This window comes from Eulemur rufifrons, chromosome 9, assembly GCF_041146395.1.
Source record: "Eulemur rufifrons isolate Redbay chromosome 9, OSU_ERuf_1, whole genome shotgun sequence".
Lineage (NCBI taxonomy): Eukaryota > Metazoa > Chordata > Mammalia > Primates > Lemuridae > Eulemur > Eulemur rufifrons.
The window spans coordinates 37,945,901-37,970,034 of record NC_090991.1 but is presented as its reverse complement, the minus strand read 5'-3'; the positions used below and the strand labels follow the sequence as shown (position 1 = coordinate 37,970,034).

General features: G+C 49.0%; 2 protein-coding genes across 2 annotated transcripts; both read left to right on the top strand.

Moving 5' to 3' along the window:
- Positions 1-349: 349 nt before the first annotated feature.
- On the top strand, positions 350-3,660 carry LOC138391578 (keratin, type I cuticular Ha8-like). Its single transcript, XM_069481411.1, has 7 exons — positions 350-823; positions 1,013-1,095; positions 1,363-1,519; positions 1,860-2,021; positions 2,107-2,232; positions 2,736-2,956; positions 3,528-3,660. Exons 1-7 carry the CDS (start codon positions 350-352, stop codon positions 3,658-3,660), a joined length of 1,356 nt encoding a protein of 451 aa, XP_069337512.1.
- A 10,218-nt stretch (positions 3,661-13,878) lies between these two features.
- LOC138392381 (keratin, type I cuticular Ha7-like) lies at positions 13,879-16,945 on the top strand. The gene is made up of 7 exons (XM_069483146.1): positions 13,879-14,352; positions 14,542-14,624; positions 14,892-15,048; positions 15,392-15,553; positions 15,639-15,764; positions 16,235-16,455; positions 16,831-16,945. Exons 1-7 carry the CDS (start codon positions 13,879-13,881, stop codon positions 16,943-16,945), a joined length of 1,338 nt encoding a protein of 445 aa, XP_069339247.1.
- Positions 16,946-24,134: the final 7,189 nt, after the last annotated feature.

Genomic DNA, 24,134 nt, shown 5'->3' with positions numbered 1-24,134 from the left:
AACGAGGCCAACACCCAGTCAAGGTACATGCATCCGGTGGTTAAAAGAACTTTTCTTCTTTGAAAAATCATAAAAATCTTCTGACTTCCCACCACAGCCAACCTGATATCAAAGAGTCAAGAAGCACCTCAGATTCATCAACATTCTTTTAACGAGGTGAGCAACTTTTAATGGTAAACCCAATAGCTGAGTAACAGGATGATGGCACAACAACAGTGAGGTCAAAGCGTTTGCACCAACACCCACCTGGGATGGGTATAAAAGGGCCGGGAGGCGAGGAGGTTCTCAGACTCTGTGGCTCGACCTTCCCTGCTGTTCTGAAACTCCTGTGCAGCCTCAGCCCAACACCATGACTTCCTCCTGCGTCAGCTTACCCTGCTCTCTGGGCTGCACCCAGCCCCTGGGAGCAAGAAGCGTCCCCGTCCCTGTGGTTGAGGTTGAGTGCCCGACCAGACCAGAGTGTCTCTTGGCCAACCTGGCCCACGCCAACCGAGTGCGTGTGGGCTCCACCCCTCTGGGCCGACCCAGCCTCTGTCTGCCCCCCACCTGCCATGCGGCTTGTCCCTTGCCGGGGACCTGCCACATTCCCGGCAACATCGGAATCTGTGGGGCCTATGGCGAAGGCAGCCTGAATGGCCACGAGAAGGAGACCATGCAGTTCCTGAACGACCGCCTGGCCAACTACCTGGAGAAGGTGCGTCAGCTGGAGCGGGACAACGCAGACCTGGAGGCCAAACTCCGCGAGTGGACCAGATGCCACGAGTCGAGCGTGTGCCCGGACTACCAGTCCTACTTCCGCACCATCGAGGAGCTCCAGCAGAAGGTGAGGCTTGGGGTCGCCGGGGCGTTCTGGGTCTGAGAAGGTGGGAGGGCGCGGCAGGAAATGTCCACGTGAGCCCCAGAGAGCTCTGGGTTCTTAGATTCTTTTGAGACGTGGGTGTAGACACCACACATGAGCTGGAGCCCAGGGTGTGATGCTTTGTGTGAGAACTGTCTTCTTGGTTTTCCTCAGATCCTGTGCAGCAAGGCTGAGAACACCAGGCTGATTGTACAAATTGACAACGCCAAGCTGGCGGCCGATGACTTCAGGATCAAGTGAGTAAGGTGGCAGAGGGCCAGGGGACTCCTTCCTCTACCCCACGTCCTAATGTCCTTTCTGAGGCTCAGTTTCCCCTCCAGTCAGTGGGCAGAATGATTCTTGTCCTGACCGTGAGCTCGGTAGCTACAGGGTGTAACGTACAGAATGAACTGAACTTCAAGTGAATAAGTGAGGGTCCCAATGGTGAGGGAGGTGGGCACCAGGGCAACCCGCAGGGGCTGTCGTAGGCGTTCTCGTTGACCTGGTTCCTCCCGTGATGGAAGGCATGAGAGCGAGCGTGCCCTGCGCCAGCTGGTGGAGGCGGACATGTGTGGGCTACAGAAGCTCCTGGATGACGCAACCCTGGCCAAGGCCGACCTGGAGGCCCAGCAGGAGTCCCTGAAGGAGGAGCAGCTCGCCCTCAAGAGCAACCACGAGCAGGTGTGGCCCCGAGCGCACAGACTCATGGGGGGGGGGGGCTGGGCAGACAAGGGGCACCCCGACCTGTGGCTCTCAGATGGCAGCCTGGGCCCAGCTGGCTTCAGGATGAGGCTGGTGTGGGCCTGAGAGTCCAGACAGCCTTGTGGAACATGGCGCATGTGCCTCATGCATGAAGAAGGTCTCCACGCGGGCTCTTTCCCCGGGTCCCTGGGCAAGACTTTGGCGTGTGCTTGTGTGTGGGGGCTCCCCTCCTGCCACTTGTCAGGGGTGGGCGCTGGGTGCTGTCTGCTCTGTCAAAGGCCCTTCCTGCACTCAGGTGTCTGTCCCTTCTGTCCCGCAGGAAGTGAAGATTCTGAGGAGTCAGCTGGGAGACAAGATCCGGATTGAGCTGGACACTGAGCCCACCGTGGACTTCGCCAGGGTGCTGGGGGAGATGCGGTGCCAGTACGAAGCCATGGTGGAGACCAACCGCCAGGACGTGGAGCAGTGGTTCCAAGCCCAGGTGAGGGCGGGGCTGCCCAGCAGGGGGCACTGGGTTCCATCTGGGCAGGGAGGTGACCGTGTCTCTCTGTGCCCTTCTGCTCCAGTCCGAAGGCATCAGCCTGCAGGCCATGTCCTGCTCCGAGGAGCTGCAGTGCTGCCAGTCTGAGATCCTGGAGCTGAGATGCACGGTGAACGCCCTGGAGGTGGAGCGCCAAGCCCAGCACACCCTGGTACGTGTCGCCCTTCACCCTCCCTGCACTGCAGTCTCCATGCTCCCTGGCCTGGTAGTAGTTTATTTTGGAGGTCTCACTCCCTAGGTCCTCCCACCTGTGAACCCATTGATTGTCAAGTTCTTTTTTGTATTGTTGTCAAGATCAGGTCAAACCTAGAAATAGACCTTAAAAAATCAAAAATATTTCAGGATAGACATTCAGTGTGCAAAAATGTATTGAGTTCCAATTTTCTGTTAGGTGTTGGATATATAGGGATGGATATATGGGGATGATATGCAGCCAGTTAAGCTTTGGCGGCAGTGCTAGTCCGGGAAAAGTCTTGTTCACAGTCAGCTTGGTTTACTGAGAGCTCTGGGGTGTGAGTTCCTGGAATTTGCCCTGTGCTGGGTGAGTTTTTATGTTGCAGCCGTGGTGGCCATTGTTAGCATCATTACGATGCAGTGCATGTAGCAGCTTCGCTGGAGGCCTTGGGTCTCTTGTCCTCCCATTTCCCACCGCAGAAGGACTGCCTGCAGAACTCCCTGTGTGAGGCCGAGGACCGCTATGGCACGGAGCTGGCCCAGATGCAGAGTCTCATCAGCAACGTGGAGGAGCAGCTGTCTGAGATCCGGGCCGACCTGGAGCGGCAGAACCAGGAGTACCAGGTGCTGCTGGATGTCAAGGCCCGGCTGGAGGATGAGATCAACACGTACCGGAAACTTCTGGAGTGCGAGGACTGCAAGTACGTGTGATCTGGGCGATTCCTGGCTAAGTCATTTACCCAGTGATCATGAGGTCAGGGCATTATAAGGGGTGTCTCTGCATAGAACAGGCTCTGTCCGCTCCTTTGCAGGGTGTCACTGTCCTATCCTACCGTGCGCCTCTGTGTGGTTGACAGAATGTGAGGGGAATGACTGTCCACTTAGAGGACATTTGCCAGGTCTCTACTGGGGCTGCTTGGCATAGACATTGCCTGATGAGAGCAGAAACATGGTTGTTCCTCAAGCAGGAGATGTGACTATAGATCCTGCAGGTTTTTGGACTTGCTTTTCCTTTCTTAAATTCTTCCTAGTAATTTCTATCCTATGGGATGGAACCTGACTCTCATCTAGAAAACTTCAATTCTGGAAGGCACTTTAGAGACCACCGTGTCTAACCCTAGAGGTGCTCAGTAGGCGCTAGTGGCCATGGGCATCAGCTGGATCCATGTGCCACTGTTTTGGAGGGGGGACCCCTTCCTCATGCCCCCAATATCACTGAGGCTCCATTCACTTCCCACCTCTAACTCTGCTCACCTTGCTACCTCTCTGTAGGCTCCCCTGCAATCCGTGCGCCACCCCGCCCTCCTGTGTGGCTCCATCTTGTGCTCCTCGTCCGAGCTGTGCCCCTCGTACCGTCTGTGGGTCTGCGTCAGTCTGCGGAGCCGGCACCGGGAGCCGATTCTGAATACCTGTGGACCGGCAGGGGCTGGTTAAGGCTAGGTGGTACCCAAAGAGAAATGCTTGTTACACATTTAGAAAACCCAGCTTCTGACTATCGCTGACTTTCTGAACGCACAGGACTGTCCAAAGGCTACGAGAGGCTGGGAACAGTGGAATCTTGATGGGAATTCTGCCTTCCCAGAGGAGCTCCGTGCTCTCGGTGGCTGAATTCCAACTGCCCGTCGTGGCTCAGAATATCTACACTGGAGGGACTTAAGGATGGGAATTAGGTTGAAGATGCATTTTAGGGTAGGAATAGGGCATGACTGAAAGGCATTTGCATTTCAAGGACACCAATTTTAACTTGAAATTTTTATAGTTTGTGACAAGGGAAGTGAAGAACAAACGTCACTATCTGGAATTCCCCACATTCATTGGATGGTTTATAACATCTCCAGGGGGAAATAGACCCAGAATCAAACACATAACCATTGCCTCCCTTCGCCTTTCCTCCTGCCTCCCTGCCTTGAAAGTTGGTTAAGTGGAAACTTCCCTTGTACCAAATTCTGAGTTCTGTCTACTCAGGGCTCCTATCTTTGGCAAGGGACCAGGCTTGCTTCTTCTACGACGATCTAGCCTCTTAAATATGACTTATATAGGTTCTTGCTAAGCAAAGGGAACTTTCAGATTAAGAAATCTATCTTTTGTTTCCTCTATAAATTCTGACTCTCAAGACTTATCTGGCTATAACCCTTCTCCTTATCCAATTTTACAGTAAAATTTGAACAATGACTTCATTCTTTCTAATACTTTCTCTGGAAGTTTTGGAACCATCTATTCAATGGGTGGAGAGCTACAGGGCATGATGATTTAAGGCAATGGAAAAGATGTCATTACAATGTTTTCAAAATTTCTATGCTTGCATACCCTCTACGCTTCCACCTCTTCTCTTCCCACTCTCCTCCTTCCTTACCACAATCCAGCCATGCTGGCCTTTCTGTTCCTTGCACGTGCCAGGAGCCTGGCCCTGCTCCTCCTCCCTCTTTGTGGCTATTCAGGTCATTTGAAATGTCCCATCCCCTGAGAGCTCCGGCTTGACCATCAGACACCCTGACACACTCTGTCTTATTCATTAGTATCTCCCAACAGCTGAAATTTGCTTAGATATATATTATTTTCCCAATTAAAATGCTTACTCAAATTAGCAATTGTTGCTGTATCCCCAGAGCCTAGCCCATTGCTTGGTACAAAGTAGATGCTTAATAAATATCTGTTGAAAGAACAAATGCTTCTAGTCTTGACTTTATCTCTGACTTGTGGGACTTTAGAATCATCATCACATGTCTAAGCCTCAGTATTTTTTTTCTGCTATAAAATGGGGATAGTGTTATCTTTCCTACTTACATCCCATATCTGACATGGATGCTAAGTGAGATAACAGAAATGAAAAAACTCTGAGAAGGAGAAAACACCAACAACACCTCATGTGGAGCCAATATTGTATAATGGTTAGTTAGGAGTGCGGGTGTTGAGCGACACTGGCCAGGTTTAAGGGCCACCCATGACCTCAGGTTTCTTCCTTTATGTCGGCAAATCAATTCACTCCAGCAACTAAATTCAATCAGAAACAATATGGTGCACTTAATCACTTCCTTCCCAGAGCAAACTGTATTCAAGTATCTGTGTGAGTTCAAAGGACGAGAGAACTCGGCTTTGAGGGGCCAAGACTTCTTAGCAATTCCCTGACCTTGAGTCCCTCCAAGCAGAGGGGACCCAATTTCATGGTGGTCTTGTTTCCTTTTTCCCCTTTGGGTTGACCAGGGCTAAAGGGATGAGAGAACACACCTCAGCCCTGCGGGGCACTCAGTAATTCCAAGGGCCATTACGATTCCTGCAGATTTTCATTTTGGAGACTTAGAGGGAATGCAGATTATGTCCATTTGGGGTCCTGATTTCTGAATGTGGGTACCGGCTCATTGGAAAAATAGCTCAGGTACTCTGCCCCTAGCTCACTGCTGCCTAACTCTTGCTAAATACCTTGTCAGTGTTGAACATTTCATGGGCCAATATCAGTATCTGAGAAGGGGCAAAGAGTGACTCTGGAGGGGAGCGTATGTCTTGGCAGAGAAGAGTTCTTGCCAGTGCTGTAAATCCAAACCAGCTGGTGCTGCTGTTTCCAGAGGCTGCCTGAGTGAATGGCGGGGCGAAGCAGTAGTGGGCTACAAGGGGGACCAGATGGCCACCTTAAATAATTCTATTCTTTTGTCAAAGACTTTGGTTAAATGCAGAATTAAAGGATATCTACTTTTGAATGCTCTGTAGGACTTTTCATATAAATACTAATATGTTCTCAAATGAAAACAAATCTTACCCTAATTTTGAACTGATTAGGACCACAGGGTTTAGAAGTCAAGGATTTTGTATCATTGGCACAACATGCTATGGTTTGGCTTCATACCATGTCTATTCATTCATTCACACATGCATGAATTTCAACACACATTGACTGAGCATCACTATGCACCAGATGCCAAGGAACAGCGGTCCCCAAGCTTTTTTTGGCACCAGAGACTGGTTTCATGGAAGACAATGGGGGGATGGTTTTGGGATGATTAAAGCACATTACATTTATTACATTTGCAGCCTCTTCCCAGTGCTAGCATCACCACCTCAGCTCCACCTCAGATCATCAGGCATTAGATTCTCATAAGGAGTGTGCAACCTAGATCCCTTCGAATGTGTGGTTTACAGTAGGGTTCGTGCTTCTATGAGAATCTAATGCTGCTGCTGATCCGACAGGAGGCAGAGATCGGGCAGTGATGCAAGTGTTGGGGAGCGGCTGTAAATACACATGAAGCTTCGTTGGCTCACCCAGTTCCTAACAGGCAATGGACTAGTACTGGTCTGTGGCCTGACGGTTGGGTACTACAGCCATGGAGGACAATACTGAGTGCGATTTGCTCCATAGCTGAGCTCATTTGGTCATTTCTTTCCTGTTTTTATTGATTGAATGCTTCCTTCATGTCAGGTGCTATTGGGCATTACAGAGATGAACAAGACAAAAGCAATAAGACAAAATCCCTGCTTCCAAGGGGCTTCCAAGTACACTGACAACAGAGTACATTTATGAAGAGGGCTACATTCGAGATACACTAAGATTCAATGTGAGTGGAGAAGAGGAACCCACAGGCCAATGGGGCACAGAACAGCAGAGATGGACCTCATCCACCAGAAGCATCACTTCAAGACGAGAGTACAGAGGGCAATGGGATTTCAAGTCCTGGGGCCAGAATGACATCTTCAACCACCCTGCTCAGCACAAAAGTCGTGGACTCCTGCGAGGGGAAATGGAGGCCAAGGGAGTTCAAACTCTCGCAAAATACTAGGCTTTTTGTTGTTGTTGTTCATAAAAAGGCCTCTTAAAAAAACTAGCTTACAAAAATCATAAAAATAGAGCAAGCATATTGTAAAAACTTGAAACAGAACAAAAGACTACATCATGCAAATAGTCTCCCTATACAAGTTAGTTTCCGTATATATACAAGTGAGGTGGGGGGGATATTTTGATGTATTAATGCAAGATTTACACTCTATTTCCTGGCCCTGCCCAGTGCCCTTCTAGTAGCTGTAGATGGAGGAGCACCCAGTGGTTCAGGGAAGGGATGGCACAGCAGGAGGCAGGGGAGGGCATTTTGAGTCTAAAAAGCCTAAGCCCCTGAATGGACAAGAACATGGACTTGTATGAAATGAATAATGGCAAGTGTCTCCATCCTTTAGTTAGACGAAGGCACATGGGATCAGGGGATAAAGAGGAGGGAAGTGTAGAGAATTTGGATGGTAGCAGGTCCCTGAGAAGGGGTTCTCTGCTTGTCCTACTGCCTCTCCCAGGCTGAGATGTAGAGTCAAGAGCAAGAGGAAAAAAATAAACCCCAGATAGGTTTGGGGTTTATGAGCAGAGGGGATCCGTCTCCCTTCTTTAGGTAGAGCCCGGAGAAGCACAAAGAGCCCAGAGTAGAAATGGGTCAAGGGATGTCTGGGCAGAAGGGCTTGAGAAACCGTCAGAGAATTCTGAACCCCACAGTGGTGCAGAAGCTGAAAAGTGACCCTGTGCATCAGAGAGCACGACCATGACAAAGGGGTCCTGAGAGCTGAAAAGGTCTGTGCATGAGAATGAGGATGAACTGGAAACATCCGGGTGTTCTGATGACCAAGAACTAGGCAGGAAGACCTATGTGGGCCTCAGCAGCTGCAGTGCAGATGGATGAATGCCAAGGACAGATCCCTACTCACTCCCTCTCCCCCAACTCTCTCTGGACCTTGGGGAAACCCTTTGAAAAGGGAGTCTTGAAGACGACCTAGATTAACTTTCTGTAACTTGGTGTAATGGGGGATTGAGATAAAAGTGCAATTTAGTTCAAGTATAAGAAAAAAAATATTTTTCATACCTGAACTTATTTTTTTCATATCTCATTGTGATTTTATTTTATTTCAGAATATTACAGGAGTACAAACATTTTGGTTACATGAATTATTTTTGTACAGTTTGAGTCAAAGTTGTAAGTGTGTCCATCACCCAGACAGTGTGCATTGTACCTGTTAGGTGTGAATTTACCCATCCCCTCCTCCCCTCTCCATCTGCTTGATTTCCATTGAATTTTACTACCATATGTGCACATATGGTAGGAATGCTTTTTCTCTGTTTACCGAGAGGATCATATGGTCTGTGTTTTTGCTTCTATCTATGTGGTGAATCACATTTATAGATTTGTGTGTGTTGAACCATCCTTTGTATCTTTGGGGTAAAGCCCACTTGATTATGGTGGATTTTTTTTTTTTTTTTTTTTTTGATGTGCAGCTGAATTTGGTTTGCAAGGATTTTATTGAGAATTCTTGCATCTAGGTTTATAAGGGATATTGGTCTGTAGTTTTCTTCTTCTTCTTTTTTTTTTTTTTTTTTATTGTGTTCTTTCCTGGCTTTGGTATCAAGGTGATATTGGCTTCATAGAATGAGTTGGGGAGGATTCCTTCCTTCTGTGTTACAAAATAATTTTTTGCAGTACAGGTACCTGTTCTTCTTTGTAGGTCTGGTAAAATTCTACTATGAAACCATCTGGTGTGGGACTTTTTTTCTCTTGGGAGATTTTTTATTGCTGCTTCAATTTTGTTACTTGATATTGATCTGTTCAGGAGTTCTATTTCTTCCTGATTGAGCCTAGGGAGGTTGTGTGTTTTCAAAGATTCATCCTTTCCTTGACGTTTTCAAGTTTATGTGCACAGAGATTTTTCCAGTAGTCAGAGATGATATTTTGTATTTCCATGGTATCAGTTGTAACATCTCCTTTTTCATTTCTGATTGAGCTTATTAGAGCCCTCTCTTTTCTGTTTCTAGTGAGAGGCCTGTTGATTTTTTTCACCTTTTAAAAGAACCAACTTTTTGTTTCATTAATCTTCTGTATAATTCTTTTGTTATTGATTTCATTTAGTTTTGTTCTGACCTTAATTATTTCTTTTCTTCTGTTGGGTTTGGTATTGGTTTGCTCGTCCTTTTCCAATTCCTTGAGATAATTCCTTAGACTGTTGATTTGTGATCTTTCACTCTTTGGGATGTAGGCATTTATAGCTATCAATTTTCCTCTTAGGACTGTTTTTGCTGAATCCCATAGATTTTGATAACTTGTGTCTGCTTTGTCATTTAGTTTTTCTATATCCTCATCAACATTTTTTGTCTTTTATCTTTTTTTTTTTGATAATAGCCATCCTGACATGTGTGAAGTGATATCTCATTGTGGCTCTGATTTGCATTTTCCTTATGATGAGTGACTTTGAGTTTTTTTCCCATGTACCTGTTGGTCATTTTTATGTCTTCTTTGGAGAAATGTCTATACAAATCCTTAGCCCATTTTTAATTGGGTTATTCATTTTCTAAAAATTAACAGTTGAGTTGTAGGAGTTCCTATAAATTTTAGAGGTTAACACTTTATCAGATATATGGTTTGTAACTTTTCATCTATTCTGTAGGTTGCCTTTTCACTCTGTACATTGTTTCCTTTGCTGTGTAAGGAAAGTGAGATTTTTAGTGAGATTAATCCTCTGATCTTTGCTAACTTAAATAAGTAAAAAAATGGTGATTTAATAAGTATTTTTGAATTATGAATGGCGTGAGCATTTAAACACACGATTAAAAGCTATTTAGAAAAACTATTAACATTTATCTAGTGCTTACTGTGTATTATGTGCCAGACACTATTTTAAATGATTTACAGGTATCAACTTCTTTAAAACTTAAAACAAATCTATGAGCTAGGTGCTATTACTACCTCTATTGTGCATAGGCTGAAACTGAGGCACAGAGAGGTCAAGTCACCAGCCCAAGTTCACACAGCTAGTAAATGATAGAACCAGAATCTGAACCCAGGCAGGCTGGCGCCAAAGTTCATGGTCTTACCCACTCTACTATGCAGCTTAAAATGATTTTGTAATGGGTGCTAGTATGAGATAAATAAGAGGAAATGTCCTGCGCTAAGAATGTAAAGAAACTCTAGGATCTGGGAACAAAGGGGAGAGGGAGTAAAGAGAATTATTTTTATCATTTAGTCTCTGATGACCTTGAGACTTGGGACAAGAATAAAACAGAATAATAATTTAAAAATACTTAAAATCAAACCAAAGTTTCTCAAGTAACTAGAATTTAAAATCCTATTTAATAGAAGAGAAAATGGTGACTTTTTTTTTCAAAGCCTGTTGTGGTGGACTTTGAAATCATAAAGATTTTTCAGGGTGTCCTTCCTCACGCTGTGCTCTCCTTGCCTAGCATGTTTGAGAGCCCTGCGGGCACAGCTGTTCCAGGATGGACCACTTCTTGTAGTTTGCAAATGTTTTCCTGGTGGAAGTCACTTAGTGGATGTGGTGGGTGGGCAGCACCTGTTTCCTTAGGTATCTCCAGAATTTTCCCCCTGCAGCTAGATGGGGTCACTGTAGATTAGACTCACACCCTGTGGGCTGCTCCAATGCCTCTGATTCCCTCTCTCTCAGAGATGCATCAGTACCTTCCGACGCCATGACACTGAATGATGCTGTTCTGGACCCAGTATCCTTCCTCCCTCTGCAGAGAGATTGTAGCTGAAAAACTTCTACTTCTGAGAGAGAAGAGGTGGCCCCTGCGAATGGAGGGGGGCTGTAGGACTACCTCTCTCCTCTCTCTTTGTCTCCAGTCCTACCCTTCATGCGGCTTGGCTCCTCTGTTGTTCTCAGGGACCAGGAACTCCTTTTAAAGGGGAGCAGGAGGAGGCAGTGTGGGATGTCAGGGATGGGCTCCTCCTCCCCTACACAGCTGAGTGCATCTCAAACACCTGCCACTTGCCTTCCACTTACTGCTAGTTCCTTTGAGACAAAAGAAAATCAACAGAGCCCACTGCTTTACAAAGGAGTAGGCGGTGTCAGTGTCATTATGCAAAATGGACCACACACAGCCCAAGCCAGGACCACAAATCAAACTTTAGAGGGGGATGTCAGCCAAAAATGCAAAGCTTCAGCAGTAATGCTTAAGAGGTAACAAGTGTCACATGTTCTGAGTTAGAAGGAACCATGATTTTAGCCAATGGGACAAATCCTGCCAGAGGACATGGTCAAAAGAGGGATCCTATTTAGCAAATCAAAGGAAACTATTTTAATGGCCCAATTCTCTAGATTATAGTGATGCTATATGACGAGGTGGAAGAGAGGCAGAAACGGGTCTTTGAAGATGGAACATATGCAGATTTTACCCAGACGCCTCTGAAGGATGGCCTGGCAGGGAGAGGTCCTCTAAGGTTTGCCCCAGTAAAGAATTATTCATCGCTGACCTTGGGGCCACTGGCAGCTCCATGGCTGACTCAGAGCAAGTTTTCCTCTTGAGAAGAATACCAGACCCCTTTATTTCTTCCTGAGAGAATTCCAAGAGCCCAGGTTTCACCAACACTCACATTCCCTGACCCCCATTTGGTTTTCATGAGGATGCTTGTTCTTGAACTTTTCTTGGACCAAAGATCTATTTACATTCTTTTAGACTCTTATCCCATTGGATCTTCTTCAGTCTTTAGGTCCCTTTATTTTCCTTCTACCACTTTGGAGGGATGACTCCTGGCCCCATAGCCATTGGTTGACTTGTTCCCTAGCTCTACTAAAAATCTCTGGGACTTGGGGTATACAGTCATGCACGGTGGAATGATGCTTCTGTCAACAGCAGACCACATATGCTATGGTGGTCCCATAATAATCATAGAGCTTAAAAATTCCTACCATCTAGTGATGTCATAGCTATTGTAACATCATATTGCAAGATGTTACTTTTTCTACATTTAGATACACAAATACTTACCACTGTGTTATAGTTGTTTACAGTATTGAGAACAGTAATATGCTGTACAGGTTTGTAGCCCAGGAGCAGTAGGCTACACCATATAGCCTAGGTGTGTGGAAAGCTATACCTCCTAGGTTTGTGTGAGTATAGTCTATGATGTTTGCACAACGACAAAATTGACTAACAAGGCATTTCTCAGAACGTATCCCTGTTGTTAAGCAATGCAAGACTATAGTCCAAACTCCCATCTTTGAGTGTAACTTTTCTACGTGCATTTTATTGTCCTCACTGCTTCAGTATTCAAACATCTACCTTTGCTGGAACACAAAGACCTTCCGAAATTTTATTTCTTTTCACTTTGATTTCTTGCCTAATAACTAAATCTTTTGCCCTCTTCCCAGGCCCAACAGTGACAGAGGTAATGACTTAGGCTATTCTCATTGGTGAAGTGGAAAGAGCTCTTGGGCTCTTGGGCATGGTGGCTCAAGCCTGTAATCCTAGCACTTCGGGAGGCTGAGGTGGGAGGATTGCTTGAGGCCAGGAGTTTGAGCCAGACGGAGCAGCATAGTGAGAAACCATCTCTACAAAAAATAAAAAAATTAACTGGCCATGGTGACACTGCCTGTAGTCCCAGCTTGGGAGGCTGAGGCAGGAGGATTGCTTGAGCCCAGGAGTTTGAGGTTACAGTGAACTATGATGATGCCACTGTACTCCAGCCTGGGTGACAGAGTGAGACCCTATCCCCCCTAAAAAAAAGAATGATTCTGCAGACATGAGATTGAATCAAGCCTTTGCCAGTTCATTAATTCTGTCAATCAGAAAATGTACTTTACCCTAGTTTCCTCATCTGCACAGCGAGGCTGGAACTACCTCACAGGTGGTAAGGATTAAACAGGACGGGACATAGCAGAATACCCAATAAATGTTAGTTCTTGACCTTTCTTTTGAATACTGCTTGAGCTCTATGCCCAATTTTCCTTTCCTGGATCAAACAAGGATTTTTTTTTTTTTGGTTTGTCTATTTGTTTGCTAGCAGCTTCTCTCTAAATACTTCCTTGGTCAGGACAGTAGTCCCTTATCTTTCACGAGCCCTCACTGATCTATGATTCTCATTCAAGTCCGTGTAAACCACCCCAAAATTTCTGCGTCATTGTTTCCTCCCGAAGAACAGCAAACATTTCATGTCCAGGAACCCGTACACTGTCTGAGTTGGGGGGTGTTCAGGAGACATACTGAACCAATGAATGAATGACAGAATGATCAGATGATTAGCACGGATGTTTCTGGATGCACTGATGCTTTATTGCTCTTCAAGGGGCATATGTGATACAAAAGACAGAAGAAAGAAGAAACGGGGTCTCACAATAATCAAATATCAGTAGACTCACTAGTTTTATGAACTCAAATTTCTCTGTGGAGCAGAGGCTGGTTGAGTCTTGCACAGGCGAGAGGGCCAGTGGGTCCCAGGGGTTTTCTGTCTCTCCTGCTACACAAATCATCGATGGAAAGATTTGACCCTTCACTGTGGCCGCATCGACGCAGACCAGCCCAGTCGACAGAGAGGACATGTGGGGCCTGGATGAACTGCTGGTGTTTGTTGAGTAGAAATAATGAATCTCTGACCTCCCACCAACAGCCAACCTGATATCAAAGAGTCAAGAAGCACCTCAAATTCATCAACATTCCTTTAACGAGGTGAGCAACTTTTAATGGTAAACCCAATAGCTGAGTAACAGGATGATGGCACAACAACAGGTAGATAATCGAGGCAGTGAGGTCAAAGTGTTTGCACCAACACCCACCTGGGATGGGTATAAAAGGGCCGGGAGGCGAGGAGGTTCTCAGACTCTGTGGCTCGACCTTCCCTGCTGTTCTGAAACTCCTGTGCAGCCTCAGCCCAACACCATGACTTCCTCCTGCGTCAGCTTACCCTGCTCTCTGGGCTGCACCCAGCCCCTGGGAGCAAGAAGCGTCCCCGTCCCTGTGGTTGAGGTTGAGTGCCCGACCAGACCAGAGTGTCTCTTGGCCAACCTGGCCCACGCTAACCGAGTGCGTGTGGGCTCCACCCCTCTGGGCCGACCCAGCCTCTGTCTGCCCCCCACCTGCCATGCGGCTTGTCCCTTGCCGGGGACCTGCCACATTCCCGGCAACATCGGAATCTGTGGGGCCTATGGCGAAGGCAGCCTGAATGGCCACGAGAAGGAGACCATGCAGTTCCTGAACGACCGCCTGGCCAACTACCTGGAGAAGGTGCGTCAGCTGGAGCGGGACAATGCAGACCTGGAGGCCAAACTCCGCGAGTGGACCAGATGCCACGAGTCCAGCGTGTGCCCGGACTACCAGTCCTACTTCCGCACCATCGAGGAGCTCCAGCAGAAGGTGAGGCTTGGGGTCGCCGGGGCGTTCTGGGTCTGAGAAGGTGGGAGGGCGCGGCAGGAAATGTCCACGTGAGCCCCAGAGAGCTCTGGGTTCTTAGATTCTTTTGAGACGTGGGTGTAGACACCACACACGAGCTGGAGCCCAGGGTGTGATGCTTTGTGTGTGAACTGTCTTCTTGGTTTTCCTCAGATCCTGTGCAGCAAGGCTGAGAACACCAGGCTGATTGTACAAATTGACAACGCCAAGCTGGCTGCCGATGACTTCAGGATCAAGTGAGTAAGGTGGCAGAGGGCCAGGGGACTCCTTCCTCTATCCTACGTCCTAATGTCCTTTCTGAGGCTCAGTTTCCCCTCCAGTCAGTGGGCAGAATGATTCTTGTCCTGACCGTGAGCTCGGTAGCTACAGGGTGTAACATACAGAATGAACTGAACTTCAAGTGAATGAGTGAGGGTCCCAATGGTGAGTGAGGTGGGCACCAGGGCAACCGGCAGGGGCTGTCGTAGGCGTTCTCGTTGACCCAGTTCCTCCCGTGATGGAAGGTACGAGAGTGAGCGTGCCCTGCGCCAGCTGGTGGAGGCGGACATGTGTGGGCTGCAGAAGCTCCTGGACGACGCGACCCTGGCCAAGGCCGACCTGGAGGCCCAGCAGGAGTCCCTGAAGGAGGAGCAGCTCGCCCTCAAGAGCAACCACGAGCAGGTGTGGCCCCGAGCACACAGACTCATGGGGGGGGGGGGCGCTGGGCAAACAAGGGGCACCCCAACCTGTGGCTCTCAGATGGCAGCCTGGGCCCAGCTGGCTTCAGGATGAGGCTGGTGTGGGCCTGAGAGTCCAGACGGCCTCTGTGGAACATGGCGCACGTGCCTCATGCATGAAGAAGGTCTCCACGTGGGATCTTTCCCCGGGGCCCTGGGCAAGACTTTGGCGTGTGCTTGTGTGTGGGGGCTCCCCTCCTGCCAGTTGTCAGGGGTGGGCGCTGGGTGCTGTCTGCTCTGTCAAAGGCCCTTCCTGCACTCAGGTGTCTGTCCCTTCTGTCCCTCAGGAAGTGAAGATTCTGAGGAGTCAGCTGGGAGACAAGATCCGGATTGAGCTGGACACTGAGCCCACCGTGGACTTCGCCAGGGTGCTGGGGGAGATGCGGTGCCAGTACGAAGCCATGGTGGAGACCAACCGCCAGGACGTGGAGCAGTGGTTCCAAGCCCAGGTGAAGGCGGGGCTGCCCAGCAGGGGGCACTGGGTTCCATCTGGGCAGGGAGGTGACCGTGTCTCTCTGTGCACCTGTGCTCCAGTCCGAAGGCATCAGCCTGCAGGCCATGTCCTGCTCCGAGGAGCTGCAGTGCTGCCAGTCTGAGATCCTGGAGCTGAGATGCACGGTGAACGCCCTGGAGGTGGAGCGCCAAGCCCAGCACACCCTGGTACGTGTCCCCCTTCACCCTCCCTGCACTGCAGTCACCATGCTCCCTGGCCTGGTAGTAGCAGCTCTTGGTTTCTCTCTAATCAGTTCCTCTAACATGAAGTCAGCACTTGACCCGGGTCCCTGACTGCCGGGTGTAGGTGCCTTGCAGTCAAGTCCAGCTTGACCCAGAGACACGGTTTCTATAAAAAGTCCGTTCCCCTTCCTTTGGAATACAGTGTGGACGTTCAGGCACTCATTTCACAAGATTTTACTGGGTGCCAACTTTTTGTCAGATATTGGGGATACAGGGATGACTGTGACTCAGTTCCTTATGTTAGATTTTATTTTTGCGTATGAAAAGTCATGGTTATATTGACAGTGATTTCTCCAGAGCTCTTGCAATGTCCCCATGCAGGAGCAAGGATTTTCCTTGCTGAGTTTTGCGGCACCCGGGTCTCTTACCCCCCACCCCCCCATTTCCCACCGCAGAAGGACTGCCTGCAGAACTCCCTGTGCGAGGCTGAGGACCGCTACGGCACGGAGCTGGCCCAGATGCAGAGCCTCATCAGCAACGTGGAGGAGCAGCTGTCCGAGATCCGGGCCGACCTGGAGCGGCAGAACCAGGAGTACCAGGTGCTGCTGGACGTCAAGGCCCGGCTGGAGGACGAGATCAACACGTACCGGAAACTTCTGGAGTGCGAGGACTGCAAGTACGTGTGATCTGGGCGATTCCTCACTAAGCCCATTCCACAGAGATAACTGACGTGCTCACAGAAGGTCTCATCTCATCTCATCGTCCTGTGCACCCTCACGCAGTCACTCACTAAACTCTCCTGGCTGTGCAGATTAGATTGTTATAGAATGTTCCATAAAGGATAGCCAGGTCCCTGAGCCAAGTCCCCCCAAAGGACTCCTGGATGTGGAAAGACACGTTGAGAGCAGAACTGTTGGAGCAGATCCTCCGCTCTGTGAGCCTTGTTGGAGGCAGGCTTGGCCTTCGTCCTTTTGGTCTTAATCTTCATTGTCAATCGCGGAGACATCTTTTTATGTCCTGTGCCTAACTCTTCTTCTCTCTCTTCCTGCAGACTCCCCTGCAATCCCTGCTCCACGCCTGCCCCCTGTGGCCTGTGTCCTGGCCGTGCCCCCACCACTTGTGGGCCTCCCCCTGCCTGTGGCACTGGCACCTGGAGCCGATGCTGAAGGTCCGCGATCCTGTCCTGGAGGTGAAGGCCGGTTGCGCTGGAGTCAGGAGTGCTGTCACCTTGCTGTGTCTGCCTTCTCGGGAGACCAGACTCACTGGAGGCATTGTCCTTAAATCACTGGGTAGCAGGAACTTCCAAGGAGTGGCTGGCTTCCTGTCTGTGTCTTTAAGCTGTACTTTTTTCCCCCTGTGTTGTCATTATCTTCCACTAAAGCTATTGTTTTTCCCAGTGTCACTTCTGGGTTCTTTTGGTTCTATTTCAGTGTTTCAGAATCTCCTAAAATGTAACTTGGCTCCTGTGCTCAAAGGTCAATAAACCTCCTTCCTCTATCAAGTGCGTTCCTGGTGTTGGCACTGCGAGGTGTGCTGGAGTCCTGGCCCTCCGGTCCTTGTGTCCTCACTGGTCCTGATGAGTCGCCACCAGGAGCACTCGGGGTGCTGGGGTCTAAGCCTCTGGGTGGAGGCCTTTCCCTGACGTTGGATGTGCAGTTACCTTGCCCAGGGATCCCTAAAGACTGGTGAAAGGAAATGGTGATGCCAGCCGCCAAGTTTGAATTCTTTCAAAACAGCTCAGAACTAACATGTCCTTACCATGCTTTTGGCATCTTCAGCCTCTTGGTATTTTGTCCAAGAGCAAAATCACACACTACGTAGAGTTCCAATCTAGCCAAAAGGAGGTCGTGTTGAGAACTGCCTGCGCCAAGTTGCCAAGCTCTTTCTCTCACTCACATTGGCCCCTTTCATGGAGGCATGCAATTGCTGCTCACTCTCTTAGGCTTGGGGGCCCACGGGGACAAGTGGTCTTGGTCCCAGCTCACCTCCCGGCTGTAGCGTTCTCTAGAGAGATGCTGCTGCCTTAGAGGTGCTGGTGCTGAGGGTGTGGGTGCCATCAGGACACTCCGAGTCCCTGCCCGCCTCTCGAACATGGCTCTGGTAAGACCAAGGCGGTCCACAGCCAGACACAGCCAAGAGCAGCTGGAGGGGCAGCCCCGACAGGCTGTGTTGCCTTCCGAGCTGTGCTGGTCAGTTTAGCGTTTGGAAAGCACCAAGCGTGTTGGGAAGAATGAAACTCTCAGATCTCAGCTCACCCAGGTACCCTGGTGCAAAGAGCAATGCACAGGGGTCCTTCTTTGTGGTAGGAGCATAGTGTGGTGGGAAGGGAATCTTCTCTAGGGTCAGCAGACCTGGCTTCAAATCCCACCTGGGTGGCTGTAGCTGAGCGCAGTTGGCCAGGTAGCTCCATTCTTTCAAGACCTATTTCTCGTTTGTAAAAGTAGGACAATTGTGTTTCCCTGTCACTGTGGTTGAGGGATCACGTATATAACGTTCTTGGCACCTGGAGGTGCTCAGTGGATACTGGTCTGCGGGGGCTCCCTGGGAACCAGCAGGCACAGTTTTTCCCCCTCAGAAGGAGAGAGGAGCTAAAGAGGTGGCAGCAGGACCCACAGCAGCATCGAGGGCCCAGGTTCCCATGTGGGCGGCCTGGAAGTTTGGCCATACTCCTTGTTCACTTGTATGTAGTAGCAAAAACCACCCACTGCTGTCATCAGAGCCCAGTCTCTCACTCCGAGTGGCCTAACTGAAACCAGGGAAGCATTCTTTGGACTGTCAGAGGATGAGACTGTCCTGTGGTCTCTCCTGGGTTTCCTCCTAACAAGTAACCCGTGAGAGTCATGTTTGAAGGAGTGGCCACGACCCCTCCGTGTGACAGGGTCATGGAGATCTGGCCTGTCCTCACCTTTCCTGGCCAGGTTGCAGCCTTAGTGAGCTCCACCCTGTAAGGCCCCATGGCTAGCGGTGGCAGGAAGGGCCACCCTGATGCATGGAGGACATGGGCTAGAGGCTGGCAGGTGGGTACCCAGGCTGGCCAGGGACATGGACGTTATTGCAGCCTGAGGCTCAGGCATCCTGTGGCCCCCAATCCCAGGCTCCTCTTTCTGCAGGTGGAGTCTCCCACTCGTGCATCACGTGCCTATCTCTGGTCTCCCTGCACACCCCACCCCGCACCAGCTGCATCGATGTGGCCCTGCATGTGCTACCTGGTGTTGTTTGGCCACAATAATTGCAACCAGGTTGTTTTCAGGTGGCCCTTAGTTTCCTTCCCCGGAGACTCTGGCTCCCTGGCAGAGGACCACATCCGGTTTGGAGCCACTTCGTGTTGAGCCAGCACGGCCGGGGGCCGATTTGTGATCTTTCCTTCCAGGCTTCACACGATGACACCAGTCCGGCCTCCATGGGCCCCTGCGCTCGTGTGCTTTTGAATCTCCAAACGCCACTTCCCACCAAGCCCGGCAGAACGGAAAGGAGAGAGGGTGGCTGGCTGCAGGCCCCTGGGGTGGACGCTGCGTCTCTGAGCCAGCTCTGGGGAAAGATCCTCTTCTGTTCCCGCCCTGTCTGCACTGGGAAGCCAAGACAATCAAAGTGCAATTCTGGACTTTCTGGAATAAGAGCATTTTTTTGGTGTGCGTGGTCCCTGAAGTGTGATGCTTAAAGTGGATGGTGGCACCACACGCCCTCCCTCCTCTCAGCATCTTCCTGACCTTGCACAGAATCAAATCAGTCCCTTCTCATGCCCACTTACAATAACCTTCATGAGCTCAGCTTGTTGCACCATTTTTCTTTTTTTTCCCATCTAACTCAGTGTTTCTCAACCACGCCTCCCACTTGATAAAGATACCTCGCCTTCTCACTTAACGTTGTCTTAACTTTCAAAAATATAAATCCCAAACTCACATCATGACCAAAAGACAGCTTATTTAGAATACAGGTTAAGCTTGTTTTCCAACGCCATTGCTTCTACCCCAAATATCATCCTGGCCACCTGGTTTGGAAATTCCAAACATCACCTCCCCTCTGGGGGTGGGGTGGTGGAGTAGGGGGACAGAGACGCTCCCATTTAGAATCACTGTTCCTGTCCAGGGATGAGCCCCAGGGCTAAGCCAACCCGCTTTACCTGCCTGCCAGGTGTGCTAACTCTTAGTACCTGAGGAGGAGCGTTTCTCAGTGAGTCCAGACAACCCAGGCTGCTCTCTCCTGGCCCCAGGCCTTTGTCTCTGACCCCCTAGTGGCCAGTCCCAGGTAGCTACATTTCACACTCATTGTCTCCGGACTTGAATGCAGCTTCTTCCCCCACAGTCGGCTCTGTCCCTTGACTTCCCAGCTCCCCTGAAGCACGCGACTGTTCTAGGAACCCAGGGGGGCCTCAGGGCCACTTTTGGCTTCTCTCCCTCCTTTGACTCTCACGTACAGCAGATCACCCAGCCTTGGAGAGCCCTTTTGTCACATGTCTGTCCTCTGTGCCTTCCTTTCCATTGGCACTGCTGGTGGCTGCTTTTGGTTTCCATTGGTCACCAGCACCAGCCTCCTCCTGCCCCTGTTTCTTCTGTGCCAAATCCATCTAACCCACACCACCGCCCGTCAAATTTTCCTGTTATATTTATTGAGCATATATTATGTGCAAGGCACTGCATTATGTGCCAGAGAGCACACAAAATGGACATGCAGTGTTCCCATGCTAGGGTGCATATTGGGCACTAGATTAATTTTCCTAAACTACTCCTTTGCTAATCTCTCTCATCTGCTCAAAGACCTCTACATGACTCTGATATGTCCTCTGCTGTATTTCTAGCTCTTTAGACGAGGGTGTGGCCCAGAGCAGGGACCCAGTCCCTGTTGTTGAATGAATCCAATGGATGCCCGTTTGATGGCTGTCTAGGAGCCTCGGCTTGGTGTTTAGTCGGGATCCCTCTATCTGGTGCCTTCTGGGCTGCCTGGCAGAGCAAAAGGGACTTGGGCTGGAGGGTCAGGCAGGTTCAGGGTGACATTCCAGGACTGTGCTTTTCTTTCCAGCTTTGTGAGCTCAGACAAGTTACATAATTGTTCTGAGCTTCGTTTTCTTTATTCAACAATAGGATACTCGGAACTACTTTGTAGTGTGGTCACAAGCACATGGTATGATACTCAGTGGCACATAGTAGGTGGTCAAATATGGTGGTGTATATGTACTGCAAGTGTATGGGGTGTGTGTGAGAGAGAGAGAATTAAATAGAATACCGCATGGTGAGTGCCAAGCCCGATTCCCAGCACGTAACAGATGTCAACAAATATTGCTTCCCTTGCCCTCTGTCCTCTACAAACATCGCTTTTCACATGAACTGGCCTCTCCCTCAAAGGCTTCATACACACTGTGTATGCATTTTCCTTCTTGTCTCTTCTTTCTCCTTCTAGCTTAGATGTTCTCCTAAAACAAACCTCAGGGAAGAAGAGTGAACTAGGAAGATACACTAGCAGAAGAAAATGCATGCCAACTGATTTTACTTATCTATTTTTTCTACGAGATTAGCTTTTTAATTTCTTTTTCCTTTAAAATTTTGTTTTATTTGAGTAGGTTTAGGGGTTACAAGTTGAATTCTGTACCGTGTACCCATCACCCGAGTCTAACTGGTTTTAGACGTGGTCATTCAAACGTTGGCTCCTCTTGAACTCACTGGATACTGTTTTGTTACCCGGTGCTTCATTTACACAGGAGGACAGTCACCGCAGAGCTCACCTACTGCTGTAGAGCCGTGGTTCTGTCCTCCAAGTGTGGTCCCCAGACTGGCGGCACCAGCAGCATCTGGGAAGGTGGTAGAAATGCAGACTCCCGGGCCTGACCCCAGAGTTACTGAACCTGGGGCACAGGGCCGAGCACTCTGCATTTTGCCAGCCCTTCCAGGTGATCCTGACACTAGCTAAAGTTTGAGAACCACCCACGGAGATGTTACAAAAATAGAAAGAGACTACATTTTTACCATAAATGAGCTTAAACTTCAGTTTTATTGGCTTTAAAAATGCTATTGTGGCTCTTTCGGTTGACGTTTTGGTGTCATTTAAACTCATTTCTTTGAGGGTCTTGCTCGTGGGGCAGCCTCTTGGAGGCTGCGTATTTGCATTTCTGAGGTTGCACCTGCTTCTCCTGAACCCACTTCTGCTTCCGAGTGCTCGTCTGTGCTCTCCTGTCTTTTTAGAAACCCTCTCCCCTTTTCTGCCCATCCAAATCTTCTCAATCTCAAGCTCCAGAGAAAATCTCTGATGCTTCCCCTGTGTCTCTGAGGCCCAGTCACCCCACCCTTCCTTTGAGAGGAGTGACCTAGTCTCCCTCTGCTCTCTGCTTTTAGAGAGGTGGGGGTCTCTCTTGTTCATCTCTGCACCCCCCATGGTGCCTTGGGAAGGCTTTGCTGTGGCAGGAGCTCAGGAATATTGGGCATTTGGAGCAGGTCCCCTGCCTGGGTGAATATTGCCCACATCTGTACACAGGGTGGTTACGAGGAAGTGTCCCCATAGGTCTCATTGACTATGTACAGGACCAGCTAGTGGCTGGGTGGCTGTCATGCCTGAACAGCTGGTGGCACCAGCATGGTTCACACAAAAGTCCTGGGCAAGAAGGTTTTCTGGGCCACCTACTGGCAGCCTCTTAATCTAAACTCAGTAGAAATTCCATTCTAGGGCCCCCACTTAAGAGTGATACTTATGATGTAAGCGACTCTTTCTTATATCACGGAGTATATCCAGAGAACCATTCCCAGGATGGCAGGGGGCTCAGAACCACGCTAAATGAAGAACCAGGCCTGAGCCATCTCACATCTGTCACCAATGGCCTAAGGTCTGCCATGTGGCCGAATGATTGGATTTATCCTCTGTGGGACCCTATGGGGAGAACTGGAAAGTAAATTAACTAAAGGGCAAACTCTCTGACTGACTTGCTAACGTATCACCAGCCTCCGGCACCAGCACCTGCCTGGCACAGAGCAGGTACTCAGTAAACATTCGTTGAATGAATGAATGAAAGGCAGAAGTAACAGGGAGGTAGCTTCGTGTCTGCATAAAGACTTTCCAGCAATTCTCTATATGGCGAGTGCCTTAAGACAGAGCTGGCTGCTGTTCATTTCTGGATCCCCGTGTCTTGCACAAAGCCTGGGAAGCTGTTTGTGCGACGCAGGGGCTGAGCTGGCGAGAGCTGTCCTGGGAAATGATGGAACTGGACTAGTTGGAAATTATCAGAAGGGACTGAGTGCCAAAGAGTCTGAGGCCAGAGACATTGAGATCCCTTTCATCCTGGGGAGTCTACGATTTAGGGCCAGAGGAAACGTGTGCTGCCGCCTCACGGGCCCTCCTGGTGCACCCATTCATCTTAGCAATGGGGTCAGGGCCGCATCTTCGTTAGCATAGACTGGAAGCTGGCTGGCCGCCCTCTTCCAGAGTTTATTGAACAACTGGCCACCTGCTCATTTGTTTGAGAAATAGAGGAGGCCATAAAGCTTCTGATGCTCTGAGTGTGACTGAAGATTAAGGAAATTTAAATTTCGTTCTAGAGTCTCCCAAGCAATGGACAATCAAGGTAGGTGCGTTTCAAAGAAAATGTAAGACACATTTCACAAGAAGAAAGATCAAAGTTCTCCAGTGTGCATCTTCTGTAAACAAGGATGAGGAGGGACTCAGGCTGCTGAGAGGGTCAGGAGGAAGGAAAGATGCCCGGGAAGGCAGGCGAGGCCTGGGAACAGACCCCATAAAGTGTTAATCACTGCCTGCCCTAATTAGCCTGGAGGCTCCAATACACAGCAACGTAATCTTATTTCTTAAAAATCACAAATCACTCAGTTTTATTCATGAGCCTTTCCCCACATCCAAAACTGCTTATCTGTTTCACTTTTGCTCAGGGAAAGTCTTAATTGTCAAAATCACTTTGATATGTTGAGTTTTCATTTTAATTCAGTTCAAAACACTTTTTAAATTTCTCATTTGATTGCTTCTTTGACCCAAGGATTATTGAAAAGTGTGTTTAACACCAAAATCAATTTGGTTTCTATTTCATTGCTTTAGCTTGGTGTTTTCTGCTAATGTTTATAAAGGAAAATTCCATCTTTGGGTACTTCTCTTCAAAAGGAATATGGCTACTTATTTTTCCTCCTAGTTGAGGAGAGGCAGCTCCCAGGGCAGATCCCTGCATATGGACGGTCTTGGCATTCAAGGCTTCCCAGAACCTGGACTGAACACAACTTTCCAGGGCTTGTGGACACACGTCTCCATCACAAGCGCCAACACAGCTAGACTATTTTCCATTTTCCAAACCTGTTTGATTCTGTTCCTTTTGTTCTCCACGAGAGGCATTCTCTCTCCTAACCTCTTATGGAAAACATCACTCAAGACACA